At 56.1% G+C, this 22603-nt stretch overlaps 4 protein-coding genes and 1 long non-coding RNA gene across 9 annotated transcripts in view; 2 read left to right on the top strand and 3 right to left on the bottom strand.

The window, feature by feature from the left end:
• Positions 1 to 1569: 1569 nt before the first annotated feature.
• Positions 1570 to 5151, bottom strand: NPRL2 (nitrogen permease regulator-like 2 (S. cerevisiae)). The gene is made up of 11 exons (XM_011993241.1): positions 4646 to 5151; positions 4010 to 4101; positions 3744 to 3912; positions 3471 to 3579; positions 2959 to 3095; positions 2771 to 2868; positions 2613 to 2649; positions 2403 to 2496; positions 2210 to 2327; positions 1842 to 1984; positions 1570 to 1756 (listed from the first exon to the last, which is right to left on the bottom strand). Exons 1-11 carry the CDS (start codon positions 4721 to 4723, stop codon positions 1689 to 1691), a joined length of 1143 nt encoding a protein of 380 aa, XP_011848631.1. The 5' UTR covers positions 4724 to 5151; the 3' UTR covers positions 1570 to 1688.
• On the top strand, positions 4766 to 8076 carry LOC105548971 (cytochrome b561 domain-containing protein 2). Of its 2 annotated transcripts, none has more exons than XM_011993242.1 (4): positions 4766 to 5050; positions 5473 to 5624; positions 6073 to 6110; positions 7256 to 8076. In XM_011993242.1, the coding sequence occupies exons 2-4, from the start codon at positions 5498 to 5500 to the stop codon at positions 7757 to 7759; spliced, it is 669 nt and encodes a 222-aa protein (XP_011848632.1). In that variant the 5' UTR covers positions 4766 to 5050; positions 5473 to 5497; the 3' UTR covers positions 7760 to 8076. The 2 variants fall into 2 exon arrangements, with proteins under 2 accessions (XP_011848632.1, XP_011848633.1); XM_011993243.1 differs by having other exon boundaries at positions 5407 to 5624.
• Positions 8077 to 8756: 680 nt separating this feature from the next.
• On the bottom strand, positions 8757 to 13572 carry TMEM115 (transmembrane protein 115). Its single transcript, XM_011993244.1, has 2 exons — positions 12218 to 13572; positions 8757 to 9556 (listed from the first exon to the last, which is right to left on the bottom strand). The coding sequence occupies exons 1-2, from the start codon at positions 13066 to 13068 to the stop codon at positions 9352 to 9354; spliced, it is 1056 nt and encodes a 351-aa protein (XP_011848634.1). The 5' UTR covers positions 13069 to 13572; the 3' UTR covers positions 8757 to 9351.
• A 3283-nt stretch (positions 13573 to 16855) lies between these two features.
• CACNA2D2 (calcium channel, voltage-dependent, alpha 2/delta subunit 2) overlaps positions 16856 to 22603 on the bottom strand; it is a 114967-nt gene continuing 109219 nt past the window's right edge. For 2 of the 4 annotated variants that reach the window (XM_011993245.1, XM_011993249.1), the window contains 15 exons: positions 22066 to 22163; positions 21746 to 21836; positions 21576 to 21638; positions 21328 to 21431; positions 20947 to 21045; positions 20767 to 20855; positions 20516 to 20563; positions 20207 to 20278; positions 19951 to 20103; positions 19750 to 19802; positions 19574 to 19629; positions 19297 to 19423; positions 19040 to 19149; positions 18857 to 18939; positions 16856 to 18775 (listed from right to left, as the gene is read on the bottom strand). In XM_011993245.1, the coding sequence (XP_011848635.1) occupies positions 18635 to 18775; positions 18857 to 18939; positions 19040 to 19149; positions 19297 to 19423; positions 19574 to 19629; positions 19750 to 19802; positions 19951 to 20103; positions 20207 to 20278; positions 20516 to 20563; positions 20767 to 20855; positions 20947 to 21045; positions 21328 to 21431; positions 21576 to 21638; positions 21746 to 21836; positions 22066 to 22163 (1387 nt within the window). In that variant the 3' untranslated portion in view covers positions 16856 to 18634. Of the gene's footprint in view, positions 18776 to 18856; positions 18947 to 19039; positions 19150 to 19296; positions 19424 to 19573; positions 19630 to 19749; positions 19803 to 19950; positions 20104 to 20206; positions 20279 to 20515; positions 20567 to 20766; positions 20856 to 20946; positions 21046 to 21327; positions 21432 to 21575; positions 21639 to 21745; positions 21837 to 22065; positions 22164 to 22603 lie in introns of all 4 variants that reach the window. The other 2 variants (XM_011993248.1, XM_011993247.1) reach the window with 2 other exon arrangements.
• Positions 19258 to 22123, top strand: LOC105548975. Its single transcript, XR_001007487.1, has 3 exons — positions 19258 to 19797; positions 20237 to 20271; positions 21730 to 22123. It is a non-coding gene; the product is annotated as an uncharacterized LOC105548975 (long non-coding RNA).

Genomic DNA, 22603 nt, shown 5'->3' with positions numbered 1-22603 from the left:
CGAGGTGGCGGGCGCCTGTAGTCCCAGCTACTTGGGAGGCTGAGGCAGGAGAATGGCGTAAACCCGGGAGGCGGAGCTTGCAGTGAGCTGAGATTCGGCCACTGCACTCCAGCCTGGGCCACAGAGCGAGACTCCGTCTCAAAAAAAAAATTAGACAGGTGTGGTAGCACACACCAGTTGTCCCAGCTACTCGGGAGACTGAGGCAGGAGAATCGCTTGAGCACAGGAGGCGGAGTTTGCAGTGAGGCAAGATTCCACCACTGCACTCCAGCTTGGACAACAAAGGGAGACTCTGTCTCAAAAAAAAAAAAAAAAAAAAGTGTATAGACATCATTCCCTTGCATGAGAGGGGCTCTGCAACTACCTCTGGCCCTCAAAATGCTAGGTCGGGTGCTGCTTACCAGCAGCTCTGCAAGACCTACTTCTTGCCTGTCTTGTACCTCGGGACTTGGATTCTTTCCTCTCCTCCTTGCTTCCCTGGACCTACCTCATACATTCCAAAGAGGTTTTTGCCTCAGGGTTTTGCACTTTGCCTGGAATACTCTTCCTTCAGGGCTCAGTTTACATCTCAGTATGGCCTTTCTTGGCCGTTTAATCCAGAGCAGTCCCTGCCTCCAACCCACTTTTTTTTTTTTTTTTTTTTTTTTTTTTCTCTCTGTCTGTCACCCAGGCTGGAGTGCAGTGGTGTGGTCTCATTCACTGCAACTTTCACCTCCTGGGTTCAAGCCATTCTCTGCCTCAGCCTCCCAAGTAGCTGGGATTACAGGCACCCGCCACACACACGGTTTTTTGTATTTTTAGTAGAGACAGGGTTTCACCACCTTGGCCAGGCTGGTCTTGAACTCCTGACCTCGTGATCCACCTGCCTTGACCTCCCAACTCACTCTTGATCACATCTGTTCCTTTTTTTGAGATTGAGTCTCCTGTCACCTAGGCTGGAGTGCAGTGGCATGATCTCGGCTCACTGCAACCTCTGCCTCCCAGGTTCAAGTGATTCTCTTGCCTCAGCTTCCTGAGTAGCTGGGATTACAGGTGCGCACCACCACACCTGGCTAATTTTTTATATTTTTTTAGTGGAGATGGGGTTTCACTATGTTGGCCAGGTTGTTCTTGACCATCTGACCTCAGGTCATCTACCCGCCTCAGCCTCCCGAAGTGCTGGGATTATAGGTATGAGCCACAGCACCCAGCTACATCTGTTTCTTTCTAGGTTTATTATTATTATTATTATTGAGATGGGGTCTTGCTCTATCACCCAGGCTGGGGTGCAGTGATGGGAGAGATGGGGTCTTGCTCTATCACCCAGGCTGGGGTGCAGTGATGGGATCACAGCTAAATGTAGCCTCCAACTCCTGGCCTCAAGTGATCCCCCCACTTCAGCCTCCTGAGTAACTGGGGCTACAGGTGAGTCACCGCGACCGGATGATTTTTTTTTTTTTGTAATTAATCGGCACTTTTACTTGTCGATTCTCGGTCCTGCCCACCAGATGGCGATCTAGAGCACAGCTCGTGGCTATTTCATTCACCGCTGGGTCTCCGGTGGCTGGCCCAGAAGCAGCACTCAATAAAGGCTGTTTGAAATGGATGTCTTTATTTACAGAACTAAGAGTCAAGCTCTAGACAGTATGACAAGCCTCCTGGTAGGAGGGACTACCCACAGCAATGTGTCCATCCAGCCACCACCAGCCTCACTTCCAGCAGATGATGATGTTGGGGTCATTTTCAAGCCGCTCATCCAGCTCATGGTAGCTCATGCCTGGGTGGGGTGGTGGAGGAGAGGTCAGTGGCCTTGGCCTGGCCACCCTGCCCTGACCCCACCCTGACTGCCCGCCTGCCTCCACCTGTCTTGCAGCAGATCTCGTCATAGCTGTGGCAGCCTGTATAAAGCCGGGCAGGGTGGCTCTGCTCTTCCCGAGACACCCGCACGGGATACTTCTGTAGTCGCCTGATGAGGTTCTTCATAAGCCCGAACTGGATCAGCTTCCTAGGGTGAGGATCAGAGGACAGAGGGGTGACGCCCTGGCCAGGCCTTCTTTCAGGCAGGCGAACCCTTTCCTGTAGTGTCCCTTCAATTTTGTCTTTGTAGCCCATCATCTCTAGGAAGCCTGCTTGGATTGGCAGTGCCCCATGACCCAGGGCTCCTGAGAGACATAAAGGGTCTAGCTTTCCTCAGGTAACTCCCAAATGCCCCAGCGAATTCTCCTCTGACCGTTCATCAACGTGCTGCAGCTGCTGGGGGTGGCGGCCAATGAGGTCTCGCACAGTAGTGCCAGGGCTCAGGCTGCAGTATAGCTGGAACACATCCCGGAGACTGGCCCTCTTGTGCCCTGTGGGTGCCAGGGATCAGTTCACCATGTGGCCCTGCCCTCCCCAAGATGGCTTCCCCCAGAGCCCACCACTACCTTGCTTGGTCACGTAGGATAGACATGCCTCCTGCAGGGACTTGTCATCTACCAGGTCCTGGACCTTGGGCGTTGGGCAGTATACATTGGAGTACTAGAGGGTAGCAGAAGGCACAGGGGCCTGAGTGAGGGGCTTGGGAAGGTGACACAGCCCTGGTCTGGTCCAGTCACATGGTCCACTCTCCACTTAACCAAACCCAACTCACCTACCTGGAGGATGGACACCAGTGTCACAACGCCATAGTACCTGGGAGAGAGAGTTGTGCTCAGCTTCTGAGGACCATGCCTTCCCAACCCTCACACCCAGGGCCCCTGAGCTCTTCCCTGGCTGGTGACCTTGTACCGGGTATGACTGTAGGCCCACTCACAGCAGGTTCTGGATAGCAATGCGCACCAGGTTGAGCTCCACATCTGCCTCTGCTGAAATCTTCTGGACGTGGCGGAACCCATCAATGTAGGGCAGGATCTGGGCAGAGTAGGACAAGGTCAGAGGAACAGGATGAGGCCAGCGCTGTGGCCAGCCCCAGGTGATGATACCCAGGGAGGGATGGCATACTTGTTGTGTAGTGAGGTCCCACTGTGAGTTGAAGAAATCCTCCTTGTCTTTGGTAAAGACAGGTACATCATACTCCTGGGCCACCGGAGGGTCTGGCCGCTGCTCAATCACCTTCAAGTGGATGGTGTTGGACTCATCTGCAGGGGGTCCCATCCATATCCTCAGTGCCACTTCTTCCAAGAGGCCCTCAATTACCATCCAGGCCTCCCAGCATCCCTTGGGGCAAGCAGGTGCCTCTGGGTAGGGCTAATCTTTCTCTTTTTATGAAGTGAGAAACTGAGGCCCACAAAGAGGAAGGAATTGCCCAAGGGGCAGAGCTGGAGAGCTCCGCTTCCCCCCTACCCCCAGTCCCAGCTCCATCATGCATTGGACCCTGGACATGGGCACCTCAGTCCATGGCTATTTCCTGCCCACCAATGTGTTCATGAGTCTTGTCCTTCTCCCTGACTGGCTGGGCTCACTTTCCCATCTCTCCTCTACCCTTCTGCTGTCCTTGCAGAGGCTGGCCATACCAATGGGCAGAGTGCACCGGCCCGAGGCATTTAGCTCCTCCAGCAAGATGGTCATGATGGGCACCAACTTCTGCTTGCTCTCCTCCGTGGACACGAAGCTGCTCTCTAGCTAGATAGAGCATGGACAGCATGGTGGGCACATCCCAGGACCCCTGGCTGGTTGGCTGCCCTGAGTCCTGAGCTGGTTGCCAGGGTCTCAGGTTTGGGGGGCTTAGGAGACATGGGAACACCTTCCCCAACTGTCCGTAAACCCAAGCCCATCTCATTGCAGACCTCTAGTGTGGTCAGATAGCCAGCCAGCTTTTTAACAATGGGCTCGAGGGCGCAGGTCTTGGCCTGGGCATCGCACACGAAGCCCAGGTTGAAGAGGAGGGCATTGCGGCTGTACTTCTTGTGTTCGATGCACACAGGACAGCCGATCAGCTTCTTTTCCATGGCTGTGCTAGATAATTGGAACAGAGTCAGGCCCCCAAGCCTGTCCCTTCCTCCTCCTGGGACAACCCCTGCTGCCCACCGCTCACCCCGAGCTAGGGCCTCACACAGTGATAAGCTTGTTCTGCAGCTCTGGCTTGGTGATGATGTACACTTGGACTGTGTCAAACAGCTCTCGGGAGATGAAGTCTTCAGGGACCTGGGAAGGGGAGTGGCAATGGGCCCCTCAGTGGACATCTGTACTCGGTGTAGTACAAATGGTGACCTTCTCATGCCTCCCAAGCCCAAGTCCTCTTGTCCAGCGTTCCCCTCTCTCCCACCCACTCAGGCCTATTCTTTCTGTTTCCAAACACACGCTATGATCTCACCTCCTTCCTGGCTTCTGCATATTTGCTCTACCTGGAACACTTTCTCCTCTCTTATCTAAACTTCCTATGCATCATTTACTCTTCACTCAGTTCAGGGATACTCATGGGTCACCCACCTCACCTTCTGTGGGACCTGGAACCCCTCAACCGGATCCCTACAGCCCAATATCCTACAAACACTGCCAATGTGACGTATGTCTTCCCTGTCACACTGGGAGCCGGGGGGCCTGGGTCTGACTATCCTCTAGCCTCACAGTTGTCTGCGAATGAAGTAGCATGCCTGCGTACAGCACGGGAAACTACCGCCTTTAGGCAGCCGGTTGAGCTCTCGAGAACGTCCCTCTCCCCGCCCAGTCCCGCAAGTCCGGGTGGCACCTGATAGGTGATCTTGGGTCCCAGCGTGGGGTGGAACTCGCTGAAGAATATGCATTCGATGCGGCAGCCGCTGCCCATGGCAATAGCCAGGCCCAGGCCCGTAGCTCCTCGTTCGTCGCGCAGGGGCGTCCCCACCTCCTGTGAACACTTGTCACAGACAGCCCCGAAGCCCGTGTCGCTGGGGCACGCAGGCTCGCGAATCCCTCTGCCCAGCGGCGCCTGCGCAGCCCGACTCAGAGGCGTGGCTGCTGGGGGGCTCGTCCCAGGAAGTCCTGGGTGCGTAGACGTCGCACCCGGAAGTAAAGCGGCTCCGCGACGGAGCGGCGGTGCGCGCGGCAGGACCCGGAGTATCCCGCTTTCTTTGGAGGAAACAACCGCATCAGATCTGCGCTGCGGCTGAGGCAGGCAAGTCCCTAGCGTGGAGGGGCAGCATGCCCGCAGCACTTGGGGAGGCGGTGCGCTAAGGGATTCACGCTGTAACTGGGACTGTAGCAGGGAACTACAATTTCCATAGTGCCCCGCGCCTTCCCAGCGGGCTCTACTGCCGGCGACGGCGTGGTACACGCTGGGATTTGTAGTCTTACATGGCTTTTCGCATCCTACCTGGAAGGCGGGCCAGCGTTTGGTACCAGTTCAGATGAGTACACGCTGACAGGCCGCCGTCCCTCGACTGGCATGTTGTGATCATTCCTGGTGCTGGTCTTGGTACTGTTCTTTCCTATCATAACTTATTGGAAGAGGGTGGCATGCCTGCCTTGCAGCCTTTTCTCCAGTGAGGAGTGAACAGTGGGCACCTGAGACCCTGGCCCTCGCTACTATGCTTTCAGGCTACAACCACTGGCACGGCTGACCATGGCCCTTTCTGCGGAGACCGAGTCACACATCTACCGAGCTCTACGTACTGCTTCTGGCGCTGCCGCCCACCTTGTGGCCCTGGGCTTTACCATCTTTGTGGCTGTGCTTGCCAGGCCTGGCTCCAGTAAGTAGTATTCATAGCTGACTTCTGGGAAGGGAAGGGCCGCTTTTCCTGGGGAGGAAGGGCAGTGGGACTCCCGGTAACAGGCCTGGCTGGCTGAGGGAATTCGGTGCCGGAGCGATGAGTGGGGTGGAGCAGGTAGGTGTGGCCAGGGCACACAGAATTCCTGGTTTCTCTTTCCTCGTCTGGGTGCTCCCTTTGGCTGGTTCTCAGGAAGTGTAAGGGAAGGAGGGAGGACTGCCAGAGGAGTGGCAAAGCATGGCCTCTGATCCAGGAAGGGGCCAGGAAGAGAGGATAGGTGTGGGGTCAGCTTGTTGCAGAGCAAGAGGGGGCTCACAGTTTGGCAGCACCTCCTTGGGTGATGGGCCGCTGGTATTTCTCAACCCTTAAGGATTGGTATGGCTGGTTTCTTCTTGCCTCAGCCCCATGAGGCTTCCTCTTCTCATTCCAGGCCTGTTCTCCTGGCACCCGGTGCTTATGTCTCTGGCTGTAAGTAGTGGACCTGGGCAGTTCTTAGGGGTGGGAGCATGGGCATGGTTGGTGGCCCTGGCAGCCTCTGGATCTTTGTCTACATTTAATGTTTGTTTGGAAGAGTTGCATGCTCCAAATACTCCTGCCCATGGTATATATCTGAGACTTGAGGCCAGGCACGGTGGCTCATGCCTGTAATCCCAGCACTTTGGGAGGCCGAGGCGGGCACATCACCTGAGGTCAGGAGATCGAGACCATCCTGGCTAACACGGTGAAACCCCGTCTCTACTAAAAATACAAAAAATTAGCCGGGCATGGTGGCACGCTCCTGTAGTCCCAGCTCGGGAGGAGAGGCAGGAGAATCACATGAACCCAGGAGATGGAAGTTGCAGTGAGCCAAGATTGCGCCACTGCACTCTAACCTAGGCGACAGTGCGAGGCTCCATCTCAAAAAAACCAAAAAACCAACCCCCCCACAAAAAAAAAATTAGCTGGGTGTGGTGGCAGATGCCTGTAATCCCAGTTACTCAGGAGCCTGAGGCAGGAGAATCGCTTGAACCCAGAAGGCGGAGATTGCATTGAGCTGAGATCATGCCACTGCACTCCAGCCTGGGTGACAGAGACTATCTCCAAAAAAAAAAAAAAAGACTTGAATCAGAGTAATTAAAACCCAGGTCAAATGGGTAAGGTTTGTCTAAGCACGAGGCTTCACCCACCTCTAGGCAGAAAGCTGAGACATTGCATTTTGATGTACTTCTGTCCCTTTTTAATTTCTGGTGATGCACCTAACTTTCCCTGAAATAGTGCACCCGTGTGGCCAGCTTTTGCCAAGAAATTGTATCCAGCCCCACGTTAGGGAAACAAAGCTTGTGAATCATTTATAACTGCCACATCTCAAACCTTGTGTTTGCTTGGTAACACAGCACAGATGACATTTCAGACTGGCACCTAGGAGGAAGTGTGGGGATTATTCAGGGCACATATATCGTCCCAGATGGGGTTTTCCACTCTTGCCCCACCAAATGGATAGTCTTGTCAGTGGGGAGAGAAAGAAAAAGGGGAATCAGCCCAGGACTCACTGGCAGCTGAGGGTTACATAAAGCCCTCTTCCCCTCTTCTGGGGCAGCACCCTCACTTGAGCTTCCCATCCCCTGTCTCCTCAGTTCTCCTTCCTGATGACCGAGGCACTACTGGTGTTTTCTCCTGAGAGTTCGCTGCTGCGCTCCCTCTCACGGAAGGGCCGAGCACGCTGCCACTGGGTGCTGCAGCTGCTGGCCCTGCTGTGTGCACTGCTGGGCCTCGGCCTTGTCATCCTCCACAAAGAGCAGCTTGGCAAAGCCCACCTGGCTACGCGGCATGGGCAGGCAGGGCTGCTGGCTGTGCTGTGGGCAGGGCTACAATGCTCAGGTGGGGTGGGGCTGCTCTACCCCAAGCTGCTGCCCCGATGGCCCCTGGCGAAGCTCAAGCTATACCATGCTACTTCTGGGCTGGTGGGCTACCTGCTGGGTAGTGCCAGCCTCTTGCTGGGCATGTGCTCACTCTGGTTCACTGCTTCTGTCACTGGTGCAGTCTGGTACCTGGCTGCACTATGCCCTGTCCTCACCAGCTTGGTCATTATGAACCAGGTGAGCAATGCCTACCTATACCGCAAGAGGATCCAACCATGAGCTCTTCCCAGCCTAGGGGAAGCCTGGATTTGCCCCTCCCTGTAGGAGCTGGGGCTAGGGACCTCTTGAACTCTCTCAGCTGAGTCAGGGGACACCTCAGGCACTGGGACAGTTGGGCATTTGGAGGCCCATATGTGAATTCCTGCTCCTCATGCTGGAGTGCCTCCCATTTCCTTCCCCTCTCTCCGTCATCCCAGAGGAACTTATGCATCATGTGTCTGGATGAAGCTAGGTCTGCAAGACTGTCTCCCCTGCAAGGCAGCTCATACTTGTACTGTATGTCCAGAAATTTCAGGAGAGAAAAAAGTAAAAATTTTTACAAAAATGACTGAAAAGATTGATGGGAGAAGCAGCCCAGAGTTGGGGATGGTTCTTGTTAATGCCATCAGCATGGGAAAATGGGCAGCTGGGCAAGATGGGGACCCCTCCGATCCCTGGCTGTTCCCTATGGGGCTGAAGCTCTCCCAGCACACAAATCCCCAGGATCTAGCTGCTGAGCCTCCCAGGCCACTCTGGGCCCTGGCAGGCCCTAGAGCTGCAGCTGTGAATGGTACAGCTGTGTGTCCTTTCTGTCCCCCGGCTGTCCACTGTGCTGGAGTCTCCAGACTGTGAGGGTTAGATACATACAATAACAGGATGGGAGCTGGGGCTGAGTTGTCTCTAGGGGTGGCAAGCACTGAACATTCTGTCTTAGAGGTAAACCATGGATAAGAACAGCGCCTTATGATGGAGAGGCCCTTATTATCAGATCTAGGCAGGGACAGAAGGCCTCCCAGATAGGGGTTCGAAGGGAAAGAAAAAAGGAGTAAGAGTCTGAGGCAATAGCTCTTGGAAGGTTACCTGGCAGTGTGCATGTGGTGGTGGCGGTGGTGGGGAGCTGGGGCAATGGGCTTCTCTATCCAGGTGGAGTTACCATGGAGACAATCAAGTCCCTGTCTAACTTTGCAGTTGAACGTGATGAAGGGGCTGCACAAGGTGGCCTGACAAGAGCCCAGGAGTCATTCATCAGAGAACTGCTTTATTGATACTGCGAGCCTGGGCTTGGCTGCCCACTCAAAGTGGTCCTGTAGAAAATACCTGGGAGCCGAAGCTGTTCTGGTCCAGAAGCAGTCACGGCCACAGCAGAGGAAAACAAATCCTGACAGGAACAGTCTTTCTGTGGATGGGCAGGGATGTGCAGCCCCAGGTCGGCTCCTGCATTTGCTGGGCCCCCAGAACATTTTTGGCAAATCCTTGCCTTGGCTCAGGGCTCTCGGCAACCAGTGTCAGATGTGAGGGCCGGCCCAGGAGCTGTGGCATCAGTGTCCCTGCAGCCACTTGCTTGGGGCTGCCAGCTGATGTACATTCTTACCTCAGATGAGGACCTGGACTGGCCGATGCCTCAGAGGCTCCAGGCCTGGCATAGTGGTTGTCTGGAGTTGGAACCAGGTAGCAAGAGTCCTGGGTAGTGTTGGCGAGAAACAGCAGAAGGCCATGGAAAGCCCCAGCAGGCCTTCTTCCCTCTCCTCAGAGCAGTCAGGTGCCCTGGAGTAGCTGAGAGGATGTCAAGGGGGGCTCAGGAGGGGAGGTGCCACACTCAAGGTGGTCTGGAGTTACAGCGTCGAGGGAGCTGCCTCGAAGGTGATTAGACTGGATTCTGGGGCAGCCCCCTTGCCTGGGGGTGTAGGAGCTTTGTCTGAGGGCAGGGGGCTGTCTACCTTGGCCCCAGACTCCTCTTCATCATCATCCATGCTGGGCCAGACGGACTGGTCCTCCACTCTCTTCAGCCGCTCATTGAGTGCCTTCAGGGCCAGTTGCCTGGGGCCAGAGGAGAGAGGACAGGTCACTCTGGGTTTGGCCTTGGCTCATGCTCTCTGCCCTTCTGCAGCAGGCTGACTCCTCACCCTACCACCTAGACTCCTCTCCCAGAATCCCATGTTTCCCCTTCACCATGCAGAGCCTGGGACTCCCCAGAGATTGGTTTAGGACCCACTCTGCCATCAGAATGATAACCCAAAGGCTCTAAGAGTCTTCCCTCCATAGCTGAGGCACCTCCAGGGTGAGAAGGTCAGCTGGGTGTCTGTCAGACTGCCCACCAGGCCAGCCACCAGGAATGGTTCTGAGGGAGGTATCTAAGGGTGGGTGGAACTAGTGCCCTAGGGCAGATGGGTGGAACGGCAAGTTTTGGAGTTTCCAGGAGTTTCTGCCTGGGTGCGGGCATCACATCCAAGGGAAGGGTTATTAATTCTCCCCGTCTCCTGGTTAGGGGTATCTTGACCCTCCTGCCAAGGGTCAATGGGGAAGGCTGGAACTCAACACCTCCCTTGGCGCTCAGCCCAGGAAGCAGGGCCAACCTGGGTAAGTCTACCCATCCTAACTAACGCTAATATTCTCCCTCTCAGAAGAACCCCCAAAGCCACCAAGGCCCTTGTTAGAGCAGGGACTTCGAGGAGCCCTTGCAAGAGGAGAAGGAGAAACAGCCCACATGGGTAGGCACAGGCCAGAGCCTACTGCTTCCACAGGGTGTATCCTTAGGGGCCCCACTTTGAGGGCAGGTGGGAAAGTCCAACAGAAGAAGGTTTACACATGTGCTTGGGACCCTGGCTGACCAGAAGGTGGAGTGCCGCAGCTGCCAGGGAACCGTTTCAACAGTGACCACTGTGGACTCCTATGCCTCAGCCTCTCTGTGCCACCAATGTGGGGACAGCTCGTGTAGCCTTTCAGGTTCCAGCTGAGAACCAAAATCTACACCATGCCAGGGAACATGACAAGAGAGGCAACAAGGACACGGGTGTAGAAAGCCCTAGCACACTTCCACCCTGCCCGTCAATCTCACATGTGACAAGTTGGCATAGACAGGACAGTCCTTCCCTGCTGCTACCCAGGCTCCCATCCTGGTGATGCCCTTGCCAGTTCCATCTAAAGCCTGCCGAGGCAGAGAGCGAGTGTCACACTAGTCACTTCCTCACAAGGACCAGAGAGACAGGAAACCCTGCCTCCCTCTCCTGGTAGCCCTTTGGAGTTGGGCGTGGCCATGCAGTCAGACGTCAAAGTGGCTGGAGGAATAACCCCCACCCCCATGTAAGCTAACAACCATAAGGCTATGCCAAGAACCCGCCTCTTGACCCTCCCTTCCTCCCCACCAACCTGCTTCCCCCCCATCCATTTTCTTGGGCCTGGGCAGAGGTTTTTGAATGTCCAGCCAACCCTAATAATCCAACACCTCTCTGTGGAGGAGGGGTCCCCACTGGCCTGGCCCCACCTGAATAGCTCTGGGGGACAGTTCAATTCCTACCAGGCCCAGCTCTCCTGGCCCCAACTTTAATACCAGCTAAGGTTAAGAGAGACTTCTGTCCTTAAGGCTTATCACCTATAAAGACCTAAGCTCTAGAGCCCAGAATTATGCTCTACAGCATGCTGTATATACTTTTCAACACCTACCACACCTTGGGCCCATAGTGATCTGTGGCCCTTCCCCAGCTGGAACTCCTTCAAGAAAGGAATGTGTCCCACACTCAATTCCACAGCCCAGTGGAGAGTAAATACAGGGATAACTGCAGCTAAATTCATAGAGCTTTCTGCCACGACCCCATTCACAGGTGAGCAAAAGTAGGAGCCTTGGCAATGCAAAGGACAAAGCCCGCCCCAGATTTTACTACTCAAGTAATTGCCTCAAAACACTCAATAATAATGTTGGAAATGGAGCTGTGGATCTTGTGAAAGCTGGGACCACTTTGCTGGCTCCACAGATCTGGGAGAGAGAGTAAGAGCTGAATTTAAAAAGACCCCTCCTGCCCTGGCCAAAGTGCATTTAGTGAAGAATTCAGCTGGGACTCCTGATGCTGTGGATGGCTTGGTTTATAGATAATGAAAGGGTCATCACCACTCCCTGGTGTAGTCAGCAGGCTCCCTCAGTGGGTCATGTAGCCTGTGTCTGGTTTTGGTGACACATGCCTGCTGGAGACAGAGGTAAATGTGGCAATACCCCAAGCTTCCCTCTCGATAAATAAGTGGCAGAGAAGCACAGCATCTGAGTTAAAGCCCAGGAAGAGGACATAGCATTTGGAAACTGGAGTGGCCCAGATCACCTTTCGAGGACCCCAGGCCTCCTTCCCTGTCCCTTCCTCACAGGGAAAGTACCAGCAGGTTGCTTCTGGCTCCCAGGCCCAATGTCTAGGATTCTGAGATTCTGAGGCAAGGCCAGGGTTCTGTGTACCTCCACTGGGCATTCACAGCACCAAAGGAAACTGCATTTCTTGAGACTTATTAGGTGGCCACAGTGGTGAGGAAAGTGCCTCGTGGACCCCAGACACCTAACTGCTGAGTTCCTCAAGGCCAAAGACTGATTTTATTTTTCCAGATCTGCCCCAACACCTGACTGTAGGTCTCCACCTATGTACGGCAAACACCTCAACAGATGGTATGTGACTCGACCAGTATGCTCCTAGCTTGACAAGATTTTGGAAAATTTCACAGTACCTTCTCCGCTCCGCGTCTTGAGGGTCTGTGCCTGGCAGGCTGATGGTGATGGAGGATGGGGCACCCACATCGTAGCGCTTCACCGTCTTCTGGCATATCTTTACCTTCACCAGAAGGCCGTGCACCAAGTTCGCCAGCAACCCCACCACAGGCTGCAGGATCTCAGGGAAGAAAGTGGCGAAAGCAAAATGGTCAGCCATGTCCCCTCGGCCCCGGCTGTGGCGCTGGTAGAAGCGAAGATACACCCAACTGGAGAGCAATCCGAAGCCATAGGAAGCCAGTGCTGGGCTCTGGAGCAGTGTGGCGAGCCGCAGCAGGAGCAGCAGTGCCAGCAGCAGCATGGGCATCACACTGACGCGCACCTGGGGCACTCGCAGGACCACACAGTCCCCCATGGTTTGCTTGAGTGCCACCAGGACACCACCTAGGAAGCCCAAGGCGCCGTGGATACGGACAGTGAACAAGTAGACCAGGTTGAAGGAAGCCATGTAGGTGAGGAGGTAGGCGAAGGCCCCCAGCAGCCCTACAGACACATTCACCACTGAGAAGAAGATGAGCAGCTCCAAGGCCCCCCAGAGGGGCTCCAGCAAACGCCCAGCCACCACCACCGTGGTCAGGCTGATGGCCACGTCCCACACATGCTGCTCCATCAGCCCATGGGTGGCCAGGGTCCAGATCCAGAAGTTGGGGGGAAAGAGGTAGCCCGGGGTGACCGCCAGGCAGCCTGTGTCCACGGCGAAGGAGAGCAGGTAGAGGAATAGTACCGCTGCACACAGAGCCTTCACCACCACGCTGGCGCTGGCCAGGATGGCCCCCAAGTGCTGGCGGGCGCCTGGCAGGGCACGTTGCATCTTCCCGGCGGCTGTAGACCTGAGGAAAGGGTCTGGTAGGCCAGGGGCCTCCCCGGGGCCTCGTCCCAGTCCGGCCCCGATGGGAGGCCCAGGCCCGGCCTAGTCACTGGCCTATGGCCCTGGTAAAGGATCCGCTTCCGATCGGGTGGGGCTCTGGTCCCGAGGGGCCGAGTCGGGCCTTGTCGCCGGGCCGCAGTGTAGGTCCCTCGCCCGGGACCTGAGGGAAGGCCCTGGACGGCTTCGGCACGCCCGCCTGCCCACTCTGTAGGCCCCGTGCCAGGCTAGCCTGGCTGGCGTTGATCTCAGGGCTGGGCCTCCTCCATCCACTCCGAGGCCCTTCGGTTCGCAAGGGGGCTGATGCCTAGTTCCGTACCCGAGTCAAGCCTGGTCAGCTCCCGCTGGGCCTGGCTCCTGGCTTCGACCGTACCTCTTTCTCGGGGGGCCGACAAACAGGGGTGCTGCGCCTGCGCGCCCCCGGCGGCAGCGGGCTGTTCTCTAAGCGCCTGTGTTCCGGCTCCTCTGCATGCTGGGATACGGAGTCCTTGGTTGCAGCCGGGGAAGAGTGGAACAGGGTTCTGGCTAGAACTACAAGTCCCAGGAGGCCATGCGCACGGATCGGTCCCGTCGTGGTGAGAGGGGACTGTGCTGGGACTTGTAGTTCTCAGGGACCGTTTCCGTCGGTTCTCAGGAGGTGGGAAGGGATGAATTAGCATCTCTAACCCCTGAAAGCGGCGGTGGGGGTTCGGGAAGCAACACAGCTCTAGCGCCCACACTTGCTGAATTCCCTGGGAAGAGTAGCTCTATTTGTGCATGTACCTCTGAGCGAGTGTGTCCTTGTCGGCTGGCGTGTGGGTGTGTGTCACTGTGTGAGAAACAGAACCTCCGTGGTCTGTTGAATGGGACCTGACCCAGGCTGGAACCCTTGCTCTGCCTTGGCGGCTGTGTAGCATTGGTTAAGTTCCTGAACCTTTTTGAAACTCAGTTTCATGGACCGTAAAATATAGATAATGACATGATCTTCCTGTCCTAATAAGTGGAAAGGGGTGTAAAATGCCAGTCCACCCTGGGTACTCAGCGAGTGTTGCCCATGTTGCCTTTGTTTGTTTTTTCCCACTTGGAAACATTTTTTGTTATTTCACGTTGCCTTTTTTCCAAGTGAGGTGGGCCTGGAGCACGAACCTAGGACTCCCTCCTGCACACGGACGAGGCTGGGCTGCCCTCAGTGACCCTCCTCCCCACTAGAGACTTCTGATCACTGCGGAGGAAGAGAGGTCTCTCCACAAGCCTGGGCCAGAAGTGTTCTGGCCCCACTTCATGCCACAGTGGCTTCTGACAGTGGTTGTGTTCTGTGTCTTTTTTTTTTTTTTTGTATATTGAGTTACTTAAAAAAAAACTGTACATATAGGCTGGACATGGTGGCTCATGCCTGTAATCCCAGCACTTTGGGAGGCCAAGGCGGGCGGATCACCTGAGGTCGGGAGTTCGAGACCAGCCTGACCAACATGGATAAACCCCGTCTCTACTAAAAATACAAAATTAGCCAGGCATGGTGGCACATGCCTGTAATCCCAGCTACTCGGGAAGCTGAGGCAGGAGAATCGCTTGAACCCGAGAGGCGGAGGTTGTGGTGAGCAGAGATCGTGCCATTGCACTCCAGCCTGGGCAACAAGAGTGAAACTTTGTCTCAAAACAAAAAGCTGTACATATAATTAAAACAATTTTTGACAAAGTACTTTTATAAAGCACAGAATCCGTTCCTTTCAGCCACTGATTTCAGTGTGTGCCGAAGTGTGCATGGCCTACAGGTTACAAAGGGTGCTGATGCTTTTTTTTCCTGGGGTCTGGGTTCCCACTGGTTGCCACATCAGGGTAAGGTTGCCAGTTTTAGCAAATCAAAATACAGGATGCTCAGTCAAATTTGAATTCCAGATAAACAATGAATAATCTTTGAGTATAATCATGTCCCCCCCTCCCCCGCTTTTTTTTTTTTTTTTTTTGAGACAGGGTCTAGCTTTGTCCCAGGCTGGAGTGCAGTGGCACAATCATAGCTCACTGCCACCTCAAACTCCTGGACTGAAGGGATCTTCCAGCCTCAGCCTCCTGATTAGCTGGGACTACAAGCACACACTACTGTGCCCAGCTAATTTTTCAAAATTTTTTATTTTGTAGAGACATGGGCAGGGGCGGGGTGGCCATCTTACCCAGACTGGTCTTGTGAGCTCAAGCGATCCTGCTGCATCAGCTTCCCAAAGTGTTGGGATTACAGGCATTAGCCACTGTGCCCAGCCCCCAGTTTTCAGTATAGGTATGTCCCACACAATAGTTGAAACACGTCCATACTAAAAACTCGTTCATGATCTGAAATTCAAAATTGGGTGTTCTGTATTTTATCCGACCACCCTATCCAAGATTGCAGGGGCTGTTGCAGGCCATGGGAGCTGTCTTGGGGGTTGTGGATTAGACATTGCTCTGCAGCAGACCCCTGCAGAGGAGTGAGAAAAAAGTCCCCATCTTGGCTGAGGCCTGGAAGCCCCTTCATCTATTTAGCATCCAAGTCCCCCAACCCCTGGTGGCCAACTCCTCTCTAAAATCTTTGCTGGTTTTTAGCCTTCTCACCTGGGGGGAAAGGCTTTCTCCTCTTAGTTTGCTCATCTGTGGTATGGGGATACACTAGTACCCACCCCAGAGATTGTGGTGAGGACTCAGCCAGGTGAGTGCAGAGTGAGCAGAGTGTTGGGAGGAGAGAGAGCACTGTGGTGGGAAGGCAGGGACACGTGTTCTGGTGGTTACAGGTTATAATTCTCTCCACATGAGAAGACTGCGAGGGTCACACTGACCAGGGTGAAGATGAATTTGGGCCTAAGCTTGAGCAGATTCACAAAAACGAAGTTTGGCCTATGGCTCCATTTTAAGCAGCTGCGGCCACAAGCTCCTCTGGGCCAGGAGGGAGCCGTTGCTGCGCTTGTGGTCATGGCTTCTTGGAATAACAGGACTGGGTCCTCCAGCGCTCGGTAGGGACACTGGCCGGGTGCTCACTCATAGCTCTAGGCAGAGGACCTGTCAGGCCCTGGTGGTCTGACCAGACTGCCAGATTCACCTCCCCACTAAACCAGCATCTCTGATCTGTCTTCTTCCCTCCAGGGTCCTGGCTTTCAGGCTCTGGGAGGGTGTTTGTTTTGCTTTTTTTTTTTTTCTGAGATAGTCTCGCTCTGTTGCCCAGGCTGGGGTGCGGTGGCACAATCTTGGCTTACTGCAACCTCCGCCTCTTGGGGTCAAGCAATTATCCTGCCTCAGCCTCCCAAGTAGCTGGGATTACACCATGCCTGGCTAATTTTTTTGTATTTTTAGTAGAGACAGGGTTTCACCATGTTGGCCAGGCTGGTCTCGAATTCCTGACCTCAAGTGATCTGCCCGCCTCGGCCTCCCAAAGTGCCAGGATTACAGGCGTGAGCCACCGCACCCAGCCTGTTTGGCTTGTCCTTAAAAGACAGCTTTTTGAGATGATATGAGACAAAGTATGTCAAGGGCCTGGCACCTGTTAACTGGTGGAAGCAAGTATCATGCCCTGTGGTTGCCAGGGACCTGGGCTACCATGGTCTTGACCCCCAGCAGAGCACTAAGTGAGACTCTGAGGTCTTGGCCAACTGTCTTCATAGCTACCCAGTCCTCACCCCCAGGCTGATACAGTGGATGGGAACCATTTGAAGTGAAAATATGAACATTATTTAATAACTGATCTTCTGTAATAAACCATTTGAAAATATTTTACAAGGAATCACACACACGGTATTTTACAAAGTTTCTTTTTTGTCGCTGTTGTTTTTCCGACTTGTCTGTACAAAATAGAACAACATAAAAAGGGCAGAGAAAAGGAAATGGCCCCCTAGTCCCCCAACCCAAGGTGAGGGGCTGCCAGGTCGGGTGGGTAATGAGAAGGATTAGACCCAGCTGGGGGTTAGACAGCTACCTGATGGGGATTGTTTTATCTGTTTTTCTGTTTTTTAAACTTAAAATATATTTTTCTGTATATGTTTATTTTTATATTCTCCATTGAGCACCTGACTACACTACAGTTACACGCACGCCCCTGAAGGACACAGCTGGCATCCAGGCCGGGTGCACATGGACACCCACCCTGGCACCAGCAGTGGGCATGGACCATACACACACACTGAGAAAGCGACAAGCAACATGACATTAATTAACGAAGCCATTAATTAATGCATCACCCTCCCCCCTCCTCCCAGTCCATCTGAGCCCCATCACTACATCCCCTTGCCCTCAGTTCCCCACTGGCCCCCAGGCTGGGATGCCTTTGGGGGAAATGACCAGAATGAATGGTGTGAAGAGCTGTGCCCAGGCCCCACCTCTGTGTGTGCACAGAGCGTGTGTGTGTGTGTGTTCAGCAGGGGAGGGGCAGTTTGGCCTCCTATGAGCAGGGAGCGTCTTTGTGGAAGTGGGAGGGAGATAGGGAGGGGGCACTGGCCTGAGTGTGTAAGGGCCAGATTGGGGGAAGGATGGCCCAGCCAGGAGAGACCAAGTCACCCCTGCTAAGGCAAAGGGTGATGTCTGGTGGGGGTTCCTCTGCCGAAAGGTGCAGGCAGTGGCATGTGGTCCCACTGAGGGCCTGACACTAGTGAGAAATGGTTACAATGCGCACCTGGAGAGGTGAGGGACACTTGGAGGACACTGGTGGTTAGGGGTGGGACAGAGGATTCTTCACCCCCTGCCCCAGCATTTGGCACTGTTTGACATTCAGCTTTAGAGATGGGAGGACCAGCCAGGCTGCAGCTCAGATTAGAGGCAGGTGGTAAGCAGGAGATGGAGTGTGCAGGTGCCAACCCTCCCACCAACCCCTCGCCCTGTGTAAGGCTTTGTAAGCCCCACCCCACCCCATAGTGTGTGTGTTTGTGCGTGTGCCCAGTGGGGTATGTCTGAGTCCAGTTTCCATCCTCAAGGTTCCAGGTGTATATGGGGTAGTGTCTAAACTGGTATCACTGACTATCCTGACACCCAGTGGGTTTGGGGATGTGGCTGTAGGCCTGAAAGGGGGAGGAGCCCATGGGGGCTGCCCCAGAGCCTCTCTCCTGCTAGGATTTAAGCTGGGAGGCACAGGCTTCAAACTGGCCATCTCACCTTCCTCCACTATTCTCACAGAAACCAAGTTTGGGCTTGGGTGGGGCAGAGAGGCCGGGTCAGGAGTCCAGCTGAGGCAGGGTCCCCCCGCACATGAGCCTCTAGGCAGGGCAGCAGCAGAGGCCTGGTTTTGGCACCAGTGCGTGTGGCCTCCCTGTCCCATCCCACTGGGGGGTAGCCCAGCAAGGAAGAAGGGTCTGGGGACACTTGAACAGTTCAGAGGTGAGATGTGATTTGGGTGCCAAAGACCTGCGGCATCCCGCTTTGGGACTCCCCATCCCAAGGCGCAGACCAGACTCTCAGGGCCTGGCCAGCTCAGGTCCTTCAGTGAGGGAGGGATGAGGCCCTAAGGTGGGGAGTGCAGGGCAGGAGGGTGGGAAAGGCGAAGAGGTCAGGTGGGGTGGGGGGGTGGGGTGGCGTGGTGGGGCGCTCAGAGGCGACGAGAGGCGTGGACGAGGACTTGAGGCTGCGGCCGGGGCGGCAGGCCCAGGAGGAGCAGCAGCTGCAGGGAGACCAGGACGCCCAGCGACGGCGGGAAGGAGGCCCCGCGGCCACAGTCTGAGGTATCTTCCTGCGGGGAGAGACAAGGAGCTGGTCGGCCTGGGCGCGCGCAAGGCCGAGGGACTTCGGGTCCACCGCCCCCTCTCCTCACCGTCGCGTTGTAGTCGAAGCAGATGTGCGGGCCTCTCCGGTATCGCGGTCTCTGCACTAGCTCACACTGCTCCGGGCCGTCCGCTGGGCATGGGTGGGGAGTCAAGGAGGCGGCGGCGGCGGCAGGGAGAGGGCGCGCGGGGCATAAGGGGAGAGGGCGGCGGGGAGGGCGGGGGCAGGATACAGTGCGTCTCCTTCTGCAGCAGCCGGCCAGCCTCGCACTGGCTGCACAGCGGCTTCTCGGCCACCACGAAGAGAAGGTTGGTGTTGGTCAGTCTCTGCGCGTGAAACAGTCTGCGGGCAGCCCGGAAAGTCGGGCGTTGAGCTTGCCCCGCCACTGACCCGCCCCCGTACTACGGCCCCGCTCCTTCCATCCTCCCGAGCGTCTCGCCCCATTCACAGGCTCCGCCCCTGGCCTCTGGTCCCGCCCCACTGCCGCACCTGGAGCAGTTTCCGCAGTCGATGATGGCGTTGTAGGAGGCGTTTACCGAGCCGAAGTAGTACTGGGTCTGTTTCATGACGCAGCTGCTCTCGCGCGTCTCGGGGCTCCCCTCGGCCTCCGCGGGGTCTGCGAGGGCCCAGAGCGCCTCAGCTCCGCCCACAGACCCGGGCAAGGTCTCCGTCCTCCCTCAGTCGTAGGCCCCACCCTCCCCTTGGAGTCGTCTTTGCTCAGACTGGGGACCCGGACTTGAGGAGGCGCCTCCAAAGCCCTACCTACCTGCTTGGAACCAACTGTGGTAGATGAGGCCGTAGAGAAGCTGCTGGAACAGGGACCTGCAGGGCACGGAGAGGCGAGTGCAGGTGGTCAGCAGAGAACGATGCCGTGCCCTACTTCTCTTCTGAGCCCTACTGACCAGGGAGCACTTCTCTACCCACCTCCCGCTCAGGACTCACCAGGCGGCAGCAGAGGTCCACCAGGCCAGGTTAAGGAAGTCTGCAACGGTGGGCTGCAGTGGAGAGAGGGTCGTGGACTGCCACTGCTGCCCCTCGCCCTAGGTCACCCCCAGCTCTATCAAATGTCAGAGGTAGGGGGTCATCTGTGGGCAGGTCTCCCAGTCCCCCCCATCTCCAGTCCAGGCATCTCTGGGGACTCACCACAAAGACACCCCGGGGTGCAGCACCCAGGTTGCCAGGGGGCTGAGGGGCACAGGCTGCCTGATAGTCATAGGACTCCTTGCGGGTGTAGAAGGAGTTATTGTAGAGTGCCAGCATCAGGTTGGCATCCACCTCACTGAAGAACCTGCCCACCTGAGAATGCCAGGAGAAAGCCATGGTCACAGGGCTAGCAGTGCTACACCCCTAGAAGGCTCAAATCCCTACTCTCTTCTTCCACTCTGTTCCTGATCCTCACCTGGTCCCACTGATGGTTCTGATTGGACAGCACCAGGAATCCTCCATCATCAATGAGGACACAGAGTAAGTCCTAAGAGGTAGGGAATGGGGAGGAAAATGGAGAGGGGCTGGGCCCCAGACCTTCCACCCCAGGCAGTCCAGTGGTTCAGAGTTGGGGGCATCACTCCCCAGTCCTGGAAAGGCTGTGAAGTCAGGGTGGGGATGTTGAGACCCACAGGCCAAGGGATGTGCTGGGAGTCGCAGCTGGGACTAGGAAGTCTGAAAGTGGGATAAGCTAGGGTCCAGGGTAGGTTCAGGGCATACACACCTCATTGTTAACCTCGCAGTCCATCTCACAGTGGCTGTTGGGGCCGCACTGCTAGGCAGAGAGTGAGGACCGTAAGCCACCCACCAGTTTTCCTCCCTCCCATCACCTGTCATACATCCTGTTCCCCAGGCCATCTGCAGCTGCCCCTGCCTCCGTGTAGGTGTTGGAGCCAGAGCGGAGGGTTGGTAGGAGTTCCAGGGGACTCCAGGAAGGGCACTGCTGGGTTACTGCTCCCGCCCCTGCCCAAATACCTGCTGAGGCTGGTCTTGGTGGGTACGGTTGCTGGCTAGCACCTTGAACTTCTCAGCCCAAGCTTCTAGGTCCAGCTTGACGCCCACCACTTTGGGGGAGAGCAAGGGACCATCAGTGCTACCTGCCCAGGCAGTACCCTGTCCATTGCCTGTTTCCCCGCCTCTGTCCCAAGCATTCACCTGCTGGCCTCAGTGTGCGCCTGCCTAGGCTGAGCTCCACAGCTGTGCTGACGAGGATGCCCACGGTGTCATTCTCCAGCTCCAGAGGCCTCAACAGGGCTGGGGGTTGGGTGGGGAAGTCAGGAGTGGGGTCTGGCAGCCACACTGACCACTCTATGCTGGGTCCTACAAACCCAGGAGTCCAATCCAGGGATGACTCCAGCCCAAGCACCCAGCACTCAGGACAGTGTTTGGCGCAGTCTATCCCTCTCCTCACGTCTGCCCTGCCCTCAGGCAGCCTTATGTTGCAGAGGGGCCTCAGAGAGCAGAGCCCAGTTCTCTGAGCAGATAGGGAAGCTGAGGCTCCCTGCCTGCTACTGGGCACACTGGGGGGACACTCACCATCCTGGTGTGGGGGCTTGAAGACATAACCGTGGTTATCCAGGCTGCGGCGGTAGAAGCTGGCATTGAAGGGCTCAGGGTTCTCTGTCCAGTCCTCAGCTGCCCTGGAGCACCCAAGAGGCAGATTGGTAGGTAAGGGGTCGCTTGTCGGGGACAGTGGTCTCCACAGGTGCAAGGAGGCCTCCGGGTAGAACAGATGCAGGTTCCCTGGCAGGGGCAGGGTTTGGGTAGTGGGATAGGTCACTTACTTGTTGGGGAAGACTCGGGTGATACCACCGTCTGTGGCAGCGAACACGGCCAGTAGGCTGTACCTGGGGGTGGCAGGAGGGTGGGGTCACAGGCCTGCCTTCTGCTGGGCAGGGTCAGGGCCTCCGGGCCCATCCCAGCCTTCTGCCCCCACAGGCTGGGTGATGCCTACGTGTTGAGATCCTGGTCCCTCCACACACGCTCTACCAGCTGCTGCGTGATGCCCGTGTCCAAGATCAGGTTGTGCAGAAGAAAGTTGTTGCCTGGAACAGGAGGGGAGGGCTGGGGGTGGGGGTGTCTTCTTGCAGCTCCCTGTCCACTCTCGCCCCCACCCTCAAGGCTCCACCAGGAGCCTCCTCCATGACCTGGCCCAGGCCCAGCCCTTAGCTTGTGCCTGCTTATTTCCACACCTCCCCGGCCTCTGGGTTCCTCTGGGCTGGCCCCATGCTGCCTGGGCACTGCCCAGAGCCAGCTGCTCTGCCAGACACTCACACTGCTTGGAGTCTGGAGTCACTTTCTCCATGAGCTCAATAAAGTTTTTCAGGAACTCAGTGTTGTTGTCTGAAGCATTCAGGTCCTTGCAGTACTCTCTAGGGGTGGGGAGGGGCAAGAAGAGTGGACTTACGGGGCTGGACAGGGCAATGGGGTCAAGGCTTCCCAACAGGCCCACCTGGCCATTCACTGAGAAGCCCAGGCCTCAGGGAGGGGCACGTGGGTTCTTCCTGGCTGCAGCTGCTACATGCCTGGCAGGCTGCTGGGGTCTGAGTCGGGGCAGAGCTGACACAAGAATGAGGGTCGGCCGGGCGCGGTGGCTCAAGTCTGTAATCCCACCACTTTGGGAGGCCGAGACGGGTGGATCACGAGGTCAGGAGATTGAGACCAGCCTGGCTAACACGGTGAAACCTTGTCTCTACTAAAAAAATACAAAAAACTAGTGGGGCGAGGTGGCGGGCGCCTGTAGTCCCAGCTACTCGGGAGGCTGAGGCAGGAGAATGGCGTGAACCTGGGAGGCGGAGCTTGCAGTGAGCCG

The sequence above is a fragment of the Mandrillus leucophaeus genome, unplaced genomic scaffold (genome assembly GCF_000951045.1).
Source record: "Mandrillus leucophaeus isolate KB7577 unplaced genomic scaffold, Mleu.le_1.0 Scaffold429, whole genome shotgun sequence".
In the NCBI taxonomy this organism is placed as follows: domain Eukaryota; kingdom Metazoa; phylum Chordata; class Mammalia; order Primates; family Cercopithecidae; genus Mandrillus; species Mandrillus leucophaeus.
Note: the sequence above shows the minus strand (reverse complement) of the source record. Positions and strands in the feature narration are given on the sequence as shown.

What these genes read in the sequence shown, in the direction of transcription:
- NPRL2 (XM_011993241.1), bottom strand. Translation starts at nt 4,723, where the DNA reads ATGGGCAGCGGCTGCCGCATCGAATGCATATTCTTCAGCGAGTTCCAC. An exon ending in GCTATCTGACCACACTAGAG is followed by an intron (nt 3,580 to 3,743) that starts GTCTGCAATGAG and finishes TGCTCTATCTAG; the next exon opens with CTAGAGAGCAGCTTCGTGTC. An exon ending in CTGCAGCACGTTGATGAACG is followed by an intron (nt 1,985 to 2,209) that starts GTCAGAGGAGAA and finishes TCCTCACCCTAG; the next exon opens with GAAGCTGATCCAGTTCGGGC.
- LOC105548971 (XM_011993242.1), top strand. Translation starts at nt 5,498, where the DNA reads ATGGCCCTTTCTGCGGAGACCGAGTCACACATCTACCGAGCTCTACGT. An exon ending in GCTTGCCAGGCCTGGCTCCA is followed by an intron (nt 5,625 to 6,072) that starts GTAAGTAGTATT and finishes TTCTCATTCCAG; the next exon opens with GCCTGTTCTCCTGGCACCCG. An exon ending in CGGTGCTTATGTCTCTGGCT is followed by an intron (nt 6,111 to 7,255) that starts GTAAGTAGTGGA and finishes CTGTCTCCTCAG; the next exon opens with TTCTCCTTCCTGATGACCGA.
- TMEM115 (XM_011993244.1), bottom strand. Translation starts at nt 13,068, where the DNA reads ATGCAACGTGCCCTGCCAGGCGCCCGCCAGCACTTGGGGGCCATCCTG. An exon ending in CAAGACGCGGAGCGGAGAAG is followed by an intron (nt 9,557 to 12,217) that starts GTACTGTGAAAT and finishes CTCTGGCCCCAG; the next exon opens with GCAACTGGCCCTGAAGGCAC.